Source organism: Anabrus simplex, chromosome 3, assembly GCF_040414725.1.
Source record: "Anabrus simplex isolate iqAnaSimp1 chromosome 3, ASM4041472v1, whole genome shotgun sequence".
NCBI classification, from domain to species: domain Eukaryota; kingdom Metazoa; phylum Arthropoda; class Insecta; order Orthoptera; family Tettigoniidae; genus Anabrus; species Anabrus simplex.
The window spans coordinates 348,470,818-348,487,173 of NC_090267.1; the positions used below are offsets into that span (position 1 = coordinate 348,470,818).

Genomic DNA, 16,356 nt, shown 5'->3' on the forward strand with positions numbered 1-16,356 from the left:
AAAAATCAACTGATTCGTTACCGCGTGGATTTCAAGAAAAGTAAATGCAAATGAATAATAAATAATTAAAATAATAAGAACAATAATATTGGTTTACGTCCCACTACCCACTTTGACGGTCTTCGGGGACACCTAGGTGCCGAAATGTCGTCCCGCAGAAGTTCTTTTACGTGCCGGTAAATTTACCAACACAGAGCTGATGTATTCGAGCACCTTCAAATACCACCAGACTGAACCAGGGTCGAACCTACCAACATGGGCTCTGAAAGCCTGCGCCCTAACAATCTGAGCCACTCAACCTGGCAGTAAAGGAAGAATAACAAGAAAAAAGTAATATAGTTTAGACGAGGCAAGTCATGTCTGTATTCCGGATGAAGCCGTGAATAAACTGAGAAAAAGTGGAGTAGAAAAAACGTCAAAGGGAAACAGAGGTAAGCCAGATCTTCAATCGAAGCTATGAGAAGGACGTATATTAATACCGGAGTATATGAAAATCGAGGCTCCGTACAAATGTCACCATCCTACTTATGACTCACCAAATATTGCCAGATATAGTGAAGGGCTCCGTATGAGTGTCAATCCATGCAAGTATTTCAACTCCAAGGTGAATATCGTAGGGAGTTTTCACAACCAGATGCCCTTCCTGACATTTACCTCATCAGAGAACTTAATGAATTTTTTCTACTTGATTAAAGTCGCACTAACACATCGAAGGTTTTAGGCTACGGAGGACAGGAAAGGGCTATGATTAGGAAGGCAGCGGCCATGGCCTTAATTAAGGTACGGCACCAGCATTTGCCTGGTGTAAAATGGGAAACCGCGGGAAAACGGAGCTGTGAAAAGTGGGGTTCGAACCCACTATCTCCCGAATGGAAGTTGACAGCTACGTGATCCACAGCGCCTAGCCACTCTCTCGGTGAGATCAAATGAATGACGTGATGTATGATAGTAGGCAAAGGGTGAAGCCCGGTGCTGGCACATTGCTTAGACCTATTCCTGTCGAATAGCACCAAGGGGTCTGCTAAAGTCTTAACGTCTCCATCCGACGGACGAATCACAATGAACAGCATCATATGTCCTCACTCCATACGAACACTATGGGGAGGTTTCTAATGTACATTAGTAATTAGAAATTGTATACCACCACCTCTCCTACCCTGCCGGTCATCGTTCTGATGGTAACTTCTTAATCAACCAACAGGACTCGAACCGCCACGTAGTCAGATCATACAGACTAAACGCCTTAGCCATCACGGCCACCAGGTGGTCAGAATTCTTTCTCAAAACCTATATATTTGTTATTATAGAGAATACAACTACACGTCATCAGCCAGACTTTACATTCTCCGTCCCTTAAACAAAAAGTGGATGGGCGTGATTAGCTCAGTCGCTTAGCTGATGGCTTCTTACCCGATAGGCCGAGGTTCAAATCCCGGTGAATTCCGAGTTGAGATTTTCACCTTCAAAATCACGTGGCGTCAGGAACAACATTCGTCCTTAACCCCTCGACTTAAACCAACACGAACCAAGGTGACCCCAGTGAGCCAGAAATAACTGGGATACGTAAGCTGAAGAAAGCTTGGGTGGCGCTGAAACAAATACCACTATTAAATCTGTTTCATTCATTTTGTTTTACTGATAAGTTTACTGATAGTTTACATAACACAGTATGAATAGGATTTCAGTATGTGATAGCTTAGTTTACATTACAATACTGGATACTGGCCGCACTAAAGCGACTGCAGCTATCGAGCTCAGTAAACATATCTTAACCGGGTGAGTTCGCCGCGCGGTTAGGGGCGCGCAGCTGTGAGCTCGCATCCGGGAGATAGTGGGTTCGAATCCCACTGTCGACAGCCCTGAATATGGTTTTCCGTGGTTTCCCATTTTCACACCAGGCAAATGCTGGGGCTGTACCTTAATTAAGGCCACGGCCGCTTCCTTCCCATTCCTAGGCCTTTCCTGACACATCGTCGCCATAAGACCTATCTGTGTCGGTGCGACGCAAAGCCAATAAGAAAAAAACATATTTTAATGTCATTAGCAGGAGTGAATTCAGTCAGTGATACAATAGTCATTTAAAGTCATTTAAAAACGTGTTATAGATCTAACAATAATAATAATAATGCTAATTGTTTTACGTCCCACTAACTACTTTTACGGTCTTCGGAGACGCCGAGGTGCCGGAATTTAGTCCCGCAGGAGTTCTTTTACGTGCCAGTAAATCTACCGACACGGGGCTGTCGTATTTGAGCACCTTCAAATACCACCGGACTGAGCCAGGATCGAACCTGCCAAGTTGGGGTTAGAAGGCCAGCGCCTTAATCGTCTGAGCCACTCAGCCCGGCATGTTATAGATCTAACTAAGGTGCAACTAATATCAACCTCTGCACATACAAATGTCATCGCTGCATGGCTACGTGATGCAATCGAAGATACTGCCATCATTTTCCTCTTTCTCTTTCTTGTCAATAAACACACGAATAGAATACTCACTGATAAGTGAACTGATTGTTTTGTAGGTTAAGTTTTAAAAATATATTTGTTGCTCACAACATGTCAGCTTTATAAATCATCACTTACATGTTCGAAAATCGTTTTTATTGAACTCAAAAGTTCTCGTGTCTGCCCTGCCAAACTTCGGCACCTCCTTATGGAGGCGCACCACACAGTATGAATAGGATTTCAGTATGTGATAGCTTAATTTGCTGTTAGTGATATGTACCAAGGTACAAAGCAAAGAATACACATTGACACATTTGTAGATGAACCTTGTAATCCGTTAGTGGCCGACTGCTTCTGCTGAAGAAGTGGAACAGGAAAAGTAAAATGGACGAATTATGTTGCAAGAGCCAGTTACTAAGAAATTTAAAAAAAGTACTCGAAGAGGAGGAATATAATCCCCATAGCATTAGTTTCTTGTATATTCACGTCTGCTGCCTGTTAATGTACTACGACAAAAAGCATGAAATACAATACTCACTTCCGTTAAGTGAAGAAGCTTAAAGGCATCAAGTTTCTAGCGACACAAGAGGGTACAATAATACAACACAAGTCGAAAGTAACGGTGATTGAGATAAAATACTATGGTAGAATGTAGGTAAAACATTATGCAATCGCGTACGTTTCATCTATTTCCGCAGTTTCTACTCAGAAAAGGCATTACAATGAGGATAGTGCTTCTAAACGAACACGAAGATGATCAATTGAAATAAAAATCCATATCAGGAGTAAGTCTGTATGAAAAGTTGATGCCGAATTCGAACAATCTGACCTTCAAAGATTTACTTCTTTTTTTACAAGTTCCTTTACGTCGCATCGACACGGATACAGTACGTCTTATGGCGACGATAGGATAGGAAAAGGCCAGGAGTGGCGAAGGAAGCGTCCGTGGCCTGATTTCACGTACATCCCCAGCATTTGCCTGGTGTAAGAATGGGAAACCAGGGCAAACCATCTTCAGGGCTGGAGACGATCAATTATAATTTTTTCAATCAATCACTATTCATCTGCATTTAGGGCAGTCACCCACGTGGCAGATTCCCTATCTGTTTTCTTAGCCTTTCTTTCAAATGATTGAAAACAAATTTGAAATTTATTGAACATCTCCCTTGGTAAGTTATACTAATCTCTAACTCCTATAAAAGATAATAATAATGCTATTTGCTTTACGTCCCACTAACTACTTTTACGGTTTTCGGAGACGCCGAGGTGCCGGAATTTTGTCCCGCGGGAGTTCTTTTACTTGCCAGTAAATCTACCGACACGAGGCTGACGTATTTGAGCACCTTCAAATACCACCGGACTGAGCCAGGATCGAACCTGCCAAGTTGGGGCCAGAAGGCCAGCGCCTCAACCGTCTGAGCCACTCAGCCCGGCACTCCTATAAAAGAATATTTGCCCCAATTTGTCCTCTTGAATTCCAACTTTATCTTCATATTGTGATCTTTCCTACTTTTGAAGACACAGCTCAAACTTACTCGTCTACTGATGTCATTCCAAGCCATTTCTCCACTGACAGCTCGGAACATACCACCTAGTCGAGAAGCTCGTCTCCTTTCTCCCAAAGTCTTCCCAGCTCAAACTTTGCAACATTTTTGTACAGCTACTCTTTTGTCGGAAATCACCTAGAAAAAATCGAGATGCTTTTCTTCTTGAATTAAGTAATCATGGTGAGGGTCCCATACACTGAAACCATACTATATTTGGGGTCTTACCAGGGACTTACATTCTCTCTCCTTTACATCCTTACTACAACCCCTAAATACCCGCATAACCATGTGGAGTTTGAACCAACTATATCCCGAATCCAAGCTCGCAGAAGCGCGCCCTTAACCGCACGACCAACTCGCTTGGTTTAGTGAGAATAGAAGTGTTCTGGTGTCCTTTTGATGTTCTTTGAGCCCTCCTTACTTGGAATTGACTATTTTTGTTAGGGAAACGGACAAATGTTCTTTCTTTGTTGACCTGTGTTATTTCAGATGGCACAATGCTGATCGTCTCAGTTCAAGTGGACAGGTTCGATCCAAGCATAGTCCAATAATAATTTAAGGCGCTCAAATACGTCATCCTCGTATCAGAATATTTTCTGGCACGGGAAAACTCCTAAGGAACAAAATTCCGGCACATCGTCGTCTTCGAAAACCGTAGGTAATCGTACTTAATGGGACATGCAAGCAATAACATTACTGGTAAACATTTAAGTTAAGCCTACGTTAAATGTGGGAAGAAAATTCAGAATATTTTGGAACATGATGGATGTGTTGTAGGTTAAAATTATTTTTCAACACTCGCTGAGAGTCATCAAGTAAAGAAATACTTCTTGAGAGATATCAAGAAGTTTTGACATTGTAGGCACTATTAAAGAGGCTTTCTGAAAATTTAAAGGGAATATTCATATCTAGATCTAGTCTATAAGAGAGTTGATAAATATATAAACGATACTCTCGTTTGCAATACTTATATTTCCTTTACCTAGAGACAAAATAATTTATCGGGCATAATATATGAAATACGCGCTCGTTTTAATTGAAACACTTCCTGATCTCGTCCAGTTTATCACAAAATACGAATGCAAATGAACAAGATTATCAATTATTTCTCCACCAGTGCAGTGATGCTTCTGAAGTTAACCTCCGAGTGAGATAGTATCATATTAACTGTGGATGCCTGCGATGTTCCGCGAGATTACGCGTTTGCATGCTGACCGACGAGCGCTATCAATTCATTGGCATGGTTCACAATACATTCGGTTCGATGTTAATGACAAGCAGGAAATGTGGGTCAGTAAGTGGCCATCGCAATGCCAATAATCAACATCTGGATCAGTCGCACAACCGTGGTAACACTTAAATCTATAATTTACACACTGTTAATCGGCAAAAACGCAATATTGCCTTCATATATTTTCTTCTCATTAACCGGTTTTCCATCTTCATCACAGATCATAATAATTATCAGCAGTATGTGACACAACTTAATCAGCTAACGGGTTACTTCCCTGTTTCGAAGCACATTTTTATACTGTTATTACTTATCGCACGTGGCATTTCAAGAGGTAATTACTGAGGGTGTTAAACTGAACAGGTAGTAATTTTTTAAAGTTGCTTTACGTCGCGCCGACTCAGATAGGTCCTATGGCGACGATGGGATAGGAAAAGGTTAGGAGTGGGTAGGAAGCGGCCGTGGCCTTAATTAAGGTACAGCAAAAGCATTTGCTTGGAGTGAAAACTGGAAACCACGAAAAACCATCTTCAGGACTGCCGACAGTGGGGATCTAATCCACTATCTCTGGAATGCAAGCTCACAGCTACGTGACCCAAAACGAACTTGGATTGTGATTCCACTTTGATTTTCCTTACCGTCATTAGTATTGTAAGCCTATATCCTCAAACATGTGTGTTTATATTCTGTGTGCCTATCACATTTGTATCTTGTTATCTTTCACGCTATTTTGTAATGCCATTTTACATTCTTGTCAGTAACAAATGTGACTTCATTCTACTATTAGAGCAAAACGTTGTACCTTATAGAGTACATTACATCTTCCCTGTGATGAATCTAATCATTTCTTTGTTGTTATATAATTCATCATGACTGCTTTAGAATTAGCAGTGGGGTAATAGAATTGGTTTCAATAATTATTGTTCTGTCTCAAGAATTTTATTGGGACTAGTATTTAATTTTATCTAATTTTGTTCTTATTTGATTTATTCATTTTTTATTTTATTTTTTTGCTATTTGCTTTACGTCGCCCCGACACAGATACGTCTTATGGCGGTGATAGGATGGGAAAGGCCTAGGAATGGGAAGGAAGCGGCCGTGGCCTTAATTAAGGTACAGCCCCAGCATTTATTTATTGTGATAGGACATATGAGCCCATCCATTTTGGTGATTTGCAAGCATTTTATTGTATAGTACGAGAACAAAAATATTGCACATCTGATAGCGATTCTTACATGAACTTCTCACATCCAGTTCGCTTAGCCAGTGTTTCTTAAGTCAGTTCTTAGAACACTGTGTATATTCTTGCGCACTGTGTGTGTTTTGTTCCATACTGTGACGAATGTAACTTCTTTACACAGTTAAAACTGTACGGCAAATGACTCTACACTTTAGCTACTTTTCGTAGTTTTATTTAAAAAGCATCTCTGATGGTTGAACTCTGGTTCGTATACCAACAGCTTCTCTGATTGGTTTAAATTTCCTTTCAAGTTTTGATTTTCTGAACTTCTCTTCACATTTTTTTTTTTCATTTGACTGTTCTATGTTTATAATCTTTTCTCGTGCCGTACTGTTGTATTGATAGAGTTGGTCACGGCCGCCTAGATCATGCATGATTTCGGAAGTGACGTGTCGAACATTCGCGATTTGGTAGCGACATGTAAAAATTATTTATAATAAAATATTCATTTGAAATAAGTACGAATGAATGAACGAACGAATAGGAGTATGCCCATCCCCTAGTTCCGGATTATCAGGAATTAAGGGAGAGAGAACTCTTTAATTGCAATTTTTTTTTTCAGTTTTGAAACATGCCTTACACTTCACATTTTCCTCTTACATTTGTTAAACTATACTAAATATAATTTGTTTTGTCCTAGACGTTAGCAAAGCTATATTGTCTAGGACAACATGTATCTTACCTTAATTTATTTATACACTTAACTTAAAGCAAAAATGATCATTATCAAACATACAATATAACTGCTCACCTTGCAGCAAACAAAAACACACACACACTTCTACTTCACAGCAGAAATAATTTAAATCATTGTAAATACCCACTTTCCAGCAGATACTACATACTATGTCAAACCTTTTCAGGCAAGACACCAAAGCGCCTCCACAGGCATTTAGAGAACCTTTTCAGGTGTATCACACTATTCCAAAGCTTGCTTAAATGTCACCATGTAACTTACCTTTACTATTTTTGGCGCAAGTAGGCCTATTTGTTTATTGAGCTAGGACTGTATTGAACCATTGTCACATTTCATCTTTTCTTTTATGCATTTCATTTTTAATATAATCCGTATCATTAACAAATGGCGATGATCTCCCATTTGATTTTAAATCTAATTTAATTTATGAATATTAAAATGAGATTTAAAAACATATCAGATCTTTAGGGCTTTTGAGTCGTGAAATTACCAGCGTTTCGCCCTAGTGTAGAAATGGGGTCATCAATTGGATTGCTACACATTTCCAAGACAATGGCGGTTAGAGCGTCGTTAACACACCACTACAAGCCTCCTATGAGAACTGGTCCAAGAAATGAACCTTGAGAAACATTAACAGAAATGGGTAGAGATGAACTTTTACAGCACAAGGATATCCGTTAAACTTGCGATCAATAATCAATGAGTCACTTTGAATGCATAGACCAGTAACAATCGCCCCTAAATTTCTGATATACTGTAAGTAGATGTTTTACTTTTTTAAAAGTTTTTACAAAAAGTACCCCTTTCGGTCCCCAGGTTATGGGATTTACTGGCACAATATTGATTCACTGGTCACCAACATAAATCGATTACGAGTAGCAGTACCATATATTCGAAGTCAAAGCGAAGGACAACTCTCTCTTGTTTTAATTCTGAAGAGTAGCAGAGTGTCTGGCGGTAATAAAAGGAAACACAAGCAAGTATATTCTCAGAAGTCACTCGGACATTTTCTTTCATATTTATTGTATCTTCATACTTTAACCTACTATTGTTATTACCTCACGGCTTACACGGTACATCCCTCAGCCCATAAATACTGATCTAGGGAGCTAGAAATAAAATTATAACTCTGGCCTGGGTGAGTATATTCTTTGAACGTGGTATAACCTCAATAGCCGGCAGTCAATGTAGTTAATACTAGCCCAAGGAAAGCCGCAATAATACCTTCTTTAATGCTTATAGACGTTCCGCTTCGGTACTTTCATTCCCAGACCAGTTAAAAGTCTACTAATACAAGTGAAGCTTATACCATACATTATTATGGCTTTCTCGTGTTGACTCGTTTCTTTCAGAGGTGTTCTGTACACATCACAGAGTACTCACGATATATTAACAAAAAGTGGGGCTGACTGGTCGCTATACGAGTTATAAACTGTTACCGTATTCACATTCACCGAAATGTATTGTTTGTTTGTTTGTTTGTTTGTTTGTTTGTTTGTTTGTTTGTTTGTTTGTTGTAAACAAAAGAAGTCATCGACGGAGGGAGCTACAGTTGTATGTGATATCCGAGTTAGGCCTACCAGGATATGATTTTCATTTCGGAAATCTTTCTTGCAATGACGTGGATTCTAACCCCAAACATTTTAGTGAGGAATTAGTTATGAAGTCACTTAGCTATCATGCTCGATAAACAGGGTTCTCAACATGGCAGGTTCGATGCTGACTGAGGTCGGTAGCATTTGAGGCTACATAAATGGAAGAACCCCCTCATTCCAAACGAACTATCAGACGTATGGATCTGGCCCTATTTTGCGGATGGCTGCCCTTCCTGATGCTAAATCTAAGAGGAGTGATTTATTCATAAGTGTGTATTTCTGTGGTGATTGGCAGTGTGCTGTTTGTATGGAAAGAGGTGTGTATTGAGACAAACACAAAAACCAAGTCCCCACACCGAGCGAGTTGCTTGCGCCATTCGGGTCACGTAGTTGTGAGCTTCCTTTCGAAATCTAATAGATTCAAACCCCAGTTTTCAGTGAATGTATGGTAGGGCTGTAAATAGGGCCATGATTATTTCCTTCCCAGTCCTAGCCCTGTCCTATTCCACCGCCGCCATAAGACATCGGTGAGTCAGTGCGACGTAAAACTATCAGAAAACTAAGCCTAGTCCCGAAGCCAAAGGAATTAACCGGATAGGACTAAAATCAACGACCCGATCGGAAATGGAATCCTGGGCCAACTGAACCAAAGGCGGTGACGATGAACATTTAGACAAGAGGCTGGATGGTAAACAAATAACATCATTGGCTAAAGATGATTAATAATAATAATAATAATAATAATAATAACAATGGTACGTTTTCTTCCGAGAGCCCTGTAGAGTTGACGCTATATAGGCGACGGGCGCGTCTGTGAGGATGAGGCCCTACCTAAGATTAATTGAAGAGTCTGATGCCAAAGTGAATCAACTACAAAACTGGAATGTATCCGTTCCCTTTAAAAATACAGAATTCGAAACGAGATGCTGCCCAGATATCTCTGCGAACTTAAAGGTGACAAAGATAATGTACAAAGTATGTGTGAATAAAAATACTTTCTAATTATAGTTTTCTTTATTTTTAAAATGTATTTAAAACATAATACTGAGAAATATTAAATATACAGTTGTTTCACTCTGGCATCATACCCTTCGATTATAATGCTGAAGAGGGCAAAAACAGCCAGTCCCGAGCCAGAGGAAATTACTAAAGTTTAAATCCCTGACCCCGCCAGAAGTCGAATCCGAGACCCCTTGGACCAAACGCCAGTATGCTAACCATGTATCCATAGAGCCAGACATAATGAGGAAATTTCTACCAATCGCGACCTGCTTTTACTGAAATACAATCAAATGTCACCTTGTAGGCGGTGACAATCATTTCGGTTTCAAATGGACACAGAAATCTGTGAAACGTACGCACGACGAAACTCTATTGTGAGGTTAGCTTGGGTTTTGTACGTGGACAAAATCATTCTAGAATATTATACCTTTCTTTTCGGCTGGTATGAGTGGCTCAGACGGTTGAGGCGCTGGCTATCTGACCACGATCCTGACTTAGTCCAGTGGTATTTGAAGGTGCTCAGATACGTCAGCCTCGTGTCGGTAGATTTACTGGCACGTAAAAACTCCTATGGGACTAAATTTCGGCACCTCGGCGTCTCCGAAAACCATAAAAGTAATTAGTGGGACGTAAAAACCTTCATCATTACACCTTTCAGCGATTAGTACGCAATACTCTGAATTAACTAAGCGCCTCCACAAACCTGTATTTGCAACTAGCTCTGTGGTCTCGTTTAGTTCCAAACCGCTTATAGTTATATCATTAAATCTGAGTCAAACCATCGTTGCCTTGGTCTTCCTCTACTTCTCTTACCCTCCACGGCCGAGACCAATAGTCCGCTGGGTAACCCACTCTCCCTTCACCTCATGTGACCCCACCATTCAAGCAGGTTTATACGCACGGCTTCATCCATCGAGTTTATTGCTAACTTAGCCTTGATCTCCTTACCCCGAGTTCCCTTCGGCCATCGTTCCCACCTGTTTCTACCAGCAATCATTCTCGCTACTTTCAAGTTCGTTATTGTAAGTGCTAACAACCGCTAACTATTGTTGCCGGTTGGCTGCGAGCCTTCGCACACGACCTGCCTGCCGCGCAAATCTTTTACAGATAACTCATTCGCTTACTAGTAATATAATTATAGTTATGTCCGACTCGTTGGCTGAACGGTCAGCGTACTGGCCTTCGGTTCAGAGGGTCCCGGGTTCGATTCCCGGCCGGGTCGGGGATTTTAACCTTAATTGGTTAATTCCAGTGGCACGGGGGCTGGGTGTATGTGTTGTCTTCATCATCATTTCATCCTCATCACGACGCGCAGGTCACCTACGGGTGTCAAATAGAAAGACCTGCAACTGGCGAGCCGAACCCGTCCTGGGACATCCCGGCACTAAAAGCCATACGACATTTCATTTCATTATAGTTATAGTTCAGATATATAGTACAGCCTACGTGTTATAACACCGGCATCTTACAAATCATTAAATACACGTGAACGTAACAAATTTGTAACCTGAACTCCAAAAGGTGATAAAGGAACATCTAGTCATTAGACAAAGGCGAACTGTCAGTCAATAGCAACCAGATTTCTGTTGTTGGAATAAAATTGCGATAAATAAAGTCAGTAAATGCACTTTTATTTTTGCGACAGCCTGTACAACCTGCTGTCTCCGTCAGAAAATCTTTTTTCTAAGAAAACTAAAAATGATGTCCTAGGAGACTACTTACATTTACTTTCTCGAGGTACAGCTCCAATTCCCGGTACGGGTCGGCGCCAGAGATGACGCCCGCTGCCCTCTCGTCGGGACGCAGGGTATCCATGGTGATTGCGTTTGACTACGTCATCGTACGACCTCCCTCACTCTCCTGGAAAGAACAGAAAGAAAAGTTTGACATAAATACACAGTACTTCAAATCAGTCAAATTATAAAATAAACTTTTTCAGCAATTTCTTAGAGTCGGTACTTTGTGTTGATTCGGCCAAGTTTTGACCCCAAACATATGTGAAGGGATGTATTCACTATTGCGTATTCTTGTGGGGGTGAGGTTGTGATGGTGGTCGGGGGTGCGGTGTATAGAAGAAAAATGTGTATTAAGGAAATGGACAACCTCGTTCAAGGAAATATTAGGAAGTTGGCACGAAGACGAAGTGTTCGCGTGATTAATAAGCATGCTGTTCAGACCAGGCCCATTGATGTGTAAAGGAGGCGGGACGTCACTTTTTAGCTACTGTTTTTTGCTAGTGGTTTTACGTCGCACCGACAAAGCTACTGGTTTTACGTCGAACCGATTCACAGATTCAGACAGGTGTATGGAGATGATGGGGCAGAACACGGTTAGGAGTGGGAAGGAAGTAAACGTGGCCTTAAATAACGTACAGCCCCAGCTTTTGCCTGATCGAAAACCACGGGAAACCATGGCTGCCGACAGTGGGATTCGAACCCACTATCTCCCGAATGCAATCTAACCGCTACATGGCCCGAACCGCGCTATCAACTCGCTCGATTACGTTACCCTCTCTCCACCTTTGTTGAGAGGCTGACTGCTCTGCTATACCGGAGGGAGGTATGAAGTCCACTAGGTACTATTTGTTAGGGAACATACTCGGTGAGTAATCCCGGAGTGGAGGGGAAGAAACGATGGGGATATATGCAATCAGTCCACTCCACTCTTGACAAATAGACCCAATGAGACATACCCTAGAGCAGACGTAATGTCAGCCTCGGTTCACTTATCTTAGGAAGCAGACCCACTCAGCTATCCCGAGGAGAAATTGCAATATAACTGTCAATCCTTACGCACATATTTACTTTTTGACAGTGCATTGGTTGACTGATGGGCCCACCGCTGTCTTACTGTACTGCTGTCTTGGGACTAACGAATAAATTTATAATCCAATTACAGAATTTCATAGTTAATTCACGCAACCAGATAACATACGATGTGAGGACTGGCTCAACTCTTACCACGAAATAATCTACTGTAGGTCCCAGATGCACAAATTGGGCACATAGAATACTGTCCGTTCCTTCGCATCGTAATGAAGTTCATTCATGACATCATCCGGAAGATCAGATGTTAAGTATTTCCCCGCCATGATCGCGTTATGAACTTATGGTTGTATCATTTAACAAACCCTTATCTATCCATTATATTTGTGAAACAAATTGGAAAAAATCTTCCATTGTATTTGCTAAATTCTCCTTTCGAGCACAAAGATAGCTTCACTGATAACTTCAGGAATTTGGCTAAATCTACGAGAAAATTTGAGTGCTCTGTCTTCCAAAACATTTTTGGGCCTAGAATTCTCCTCTGTTTTAACCTTATTGAACTACGAGGAAAAAAGCTAATTGTGATCACCAACAAGAATATTCCACTCTCGAGAGAGGTGTGTAAAGACAGTCAGTGCAGAATAGGGAAACATTCCTCTCGATGTTGAAACACCTGTCTTTGGAGACTTCTGTCTAGCAAAGACTGAATTTCTATTAAACCATTTCACGATACCAGAAGTGCTCTTATTAGTGAATACCAGAAAATGACTGTTGCTTTTAATTTAGAGATTCACTAAACCTAGACGTACAATATGTTCTCTCAAATTTCAAATTTGACTGCTGCTTGGTTAATGTTGTTATTCTTGTCACTGATAATCAATATTGTCATTTGATGCGTTGACTTAAAGAAGAAAAGTATCTCTAGCGTAGTTTATGGAAACTGTCAATAATAATCCCGTGTGGCTATTAGTACCCCCTTATATGGCAGATCCTCCGGCGAGGGTGGGTGGCATGCGTTGTGTACGGGAAACTGTATGGAGGATAGTAATGTGCATTGTATGTGTGGTGTGGGAGTTGTAGGAAATGTTGGGTACAGCACCCAGCCCAAGCCAAGGGAATTAACGATTACGATTTATATCCCTCGAACGGGCTGAGAAACGAACTCGAGGCCCCGAGGACTGCTGAAAACTCAGCCATGGAGCCAGATTTGGATTCTGATGAAATCTGTTGATTAAAATTGTTTCTCAAATATGTAACCAAACAAAAATTGTTGAAATATTATTGACTGTAAAATGTTTGAATAAATGATCCATTTTACATTATTTATACAGAGCCTCTTTATAGTCATCTATGCGACGAATATCTTTCGTCTCCATCAAGTGGTGGTGGTGGTGGTGGTGGTGGTGGTGGTGGTGGTGGTGGTGGTGGTGGTTTTAGGAGGAAGTAGAGTAAAACTGTGCAACCATCCTCTATTAACACTAATCAGAGGAGAAAATTGGAAGGGGTCTGACATTTCGAGAAATGAAGGTATCAGTCAAAGAAGGACAAGGGCTACGAGAGGCGTGAAAATGAAAGACTCCCTAGCCCTCGAATACTCTAATACCGTCGGGGTAGGGAATGAACAAGAGTTGACCAAGGGAGGTCAGATAGGATAGATGAAAGTGAGGAAACTGGCACAAGTAAGTGGAAGGAATTCCATGACTCATAACAGCCCCGCAGTCGGCAAGAAGTCAGGCAGGCTAGGAAGGAAGACTGTACATCCCCAAATCTTACCTTTAGAACGATCTTCAAGGAGACGTCACTCTCACGTCAGCTAACTGAACGTCGAAATTTCCGACATTCGCACTGCAGAGCAGTCGGGGCTACCGAAGATATCGATCCTTACCATTTGTTAAGTGAAGGACGTGTTTTCTGAATTCCAGTATGGTGGTCGGAAGTAATAATCCGCACATTAATCAAAATGGACCGTATGTTAAAGAGCGTAAGATGCTTTTCTGGTCAATATCTTCCAGCAATAGACTACAGTACGGATACGGCTCGTTCCACTCAATGCACATCCATCACGCAGGGTCAATCCAGTTCACTCCAATTTGCATAACAGTGTGCAAATTTCATGCCGGAACACGACTGTAGATCATACATCAACATGCAAGCTACGGGCACAAAGATTTAAGAAGATATTTGCATAAACAAGGAGGCATCAGATGTAAGATACGTATTATACTCTGTTCTAGTATATTCGGGGATTAAATCTAGACCACGAAAGAAACATGTTCAATGACACTTAAATGGATGCTTTTTAGAGCACGGTACTTATTCTAACTGGCAGTGACATACAAGTATACCGGTACGTACACCCGGACTTTACATGAAAATATTTGAGATATAGTGAAATGTCAGCTCAAGTGAGTCCATTGTAGTTAGTAGATACGCGTATATTGAGCTGTCTGGTTTTACAATCCGCTATATCCAGCGAATACTTCGTCTGGTTTCATAATCCGCTACGCTATATCCAGCGAATATTCTTTACTAAGGAGAAAGATTTTTAACGTTTTGAAAACAAAAATTCAGCATTTTATCGTATACTGAAAAAATCAACGTAATTTACGTTAATTTTTACAAACAGGAAAATGTATTTTGACAATAATAATGCAAAATTGAAATAGCATTTTTATATTGGTAAAAACAAAAAATGCATAAAATTTTAATTTATACTGATATATACAAAAGCATAACACACAAAAAGATAACGGGCAAGAATAATAATGTTATTGGTTTAACATCCCCTAACTACGTTTACAGTTTTTAGAGACGCCGAGATGCCGGAACTTAGTCCCGAAAGAGTTCTTTTGCGTGCCAGTATATCCTCAGACACGAGACCGGCGTATTTGAGCACTTTCAAATAGGATCGAACCTGCCAAGTTGGGGTCAGAATGCCAGCGCTTCAACCGTCTGAGCCACTCAGCCCGGTCAACGGGCAAGATGTGAACTGCAGAAAGAAAGAAAGAAAGAAAGAAAAAGGAAGAAAGAGCAAAGACAACGAATAAAGAAATATCGAGAAATGTAGCTCCAATGAAGAAAATACAGAAGTTGAAATAGCAAGGCTCATAGTTTGTCGAACCAAAAATCTGTCAGGTGACCTATCGCTGATTGTATCATCAGAGATCATTTATATGCCGACATCTTACGACATGGAGTGTCGAATGTACTATTTTCCGCCAGTGAAAAATCCAACCACTTCCGCAGTGTTTGTACCAGCAGCCTTGCGATCAGCAGGCTGACAGTCTACTATTGATGCACAGACAGTGATCACAACATCTAAAATAATTACACAAAAACACCCAACCAAAAGTATTTTACAGACTTTTTTAAGTGACAATAACAATCTAAAGGATACTTTCACGGTTAAAATCAAAAGTAGAGGTCTACAAGTTGAGTAAGAAATGACAGTCCGTCACGGTACTTTGTTGTGATCATCTCGGCTCGCGTTTCCGCGTGGTTGGTTCTGTTATACGCAGACTAGGAAGTTAGATGCCATGGGATTCACATTAGGAATTCCAGCGCTGTATAAACCTTGGTATATCTTTGTAGATAATCTTGCTTTGACATTTCTGTTGTTCCAATACTAATTTGTCAGTTTCAGGTCCTTTCTTATCGGCCCTCATCTGGGACGTTTCCGTCATAATGCCGAGTGCATCCTTGGGAACGAGTATTAAGCACACGTTGTCTAATCATTGTTCTGCTTCATTTATTACAGGTGGAGTGTAGTCACTTGAATTCTGATGAAGTGTAAATGTTGTTGACACAGACGGTTTAAAAGAAAAGAACTCTGAG

At 40.8% G+C, this 16,356-nt stretch overlaps 1 protein-coding gene across 1 annotated transcript in view; it reads right to left on the minus strand.

Moving 5' to 3' along the window:
* The window catches only part of LOC136866806 (mucin-20), a 561,782-nt gene that overhangs the window by 415,891 nt on the left and 129,535 nt on the right, over nucleotides 1-16,356 (minus strand). The window contains exon 2 of the mRNA XM_067143911.2: nucleotides 11,480-11,617. Coding sequence (XP_067000012.2) covers nucleotides 11,480-11,572 — 93 coding nt within the window. The 5' untranslated portion in view covers nucleotides 11,573-11,617. The remainder of the gene's footprint in view (nucleotides 1-11,479; nucleotides 11,618-16,356) is intronic.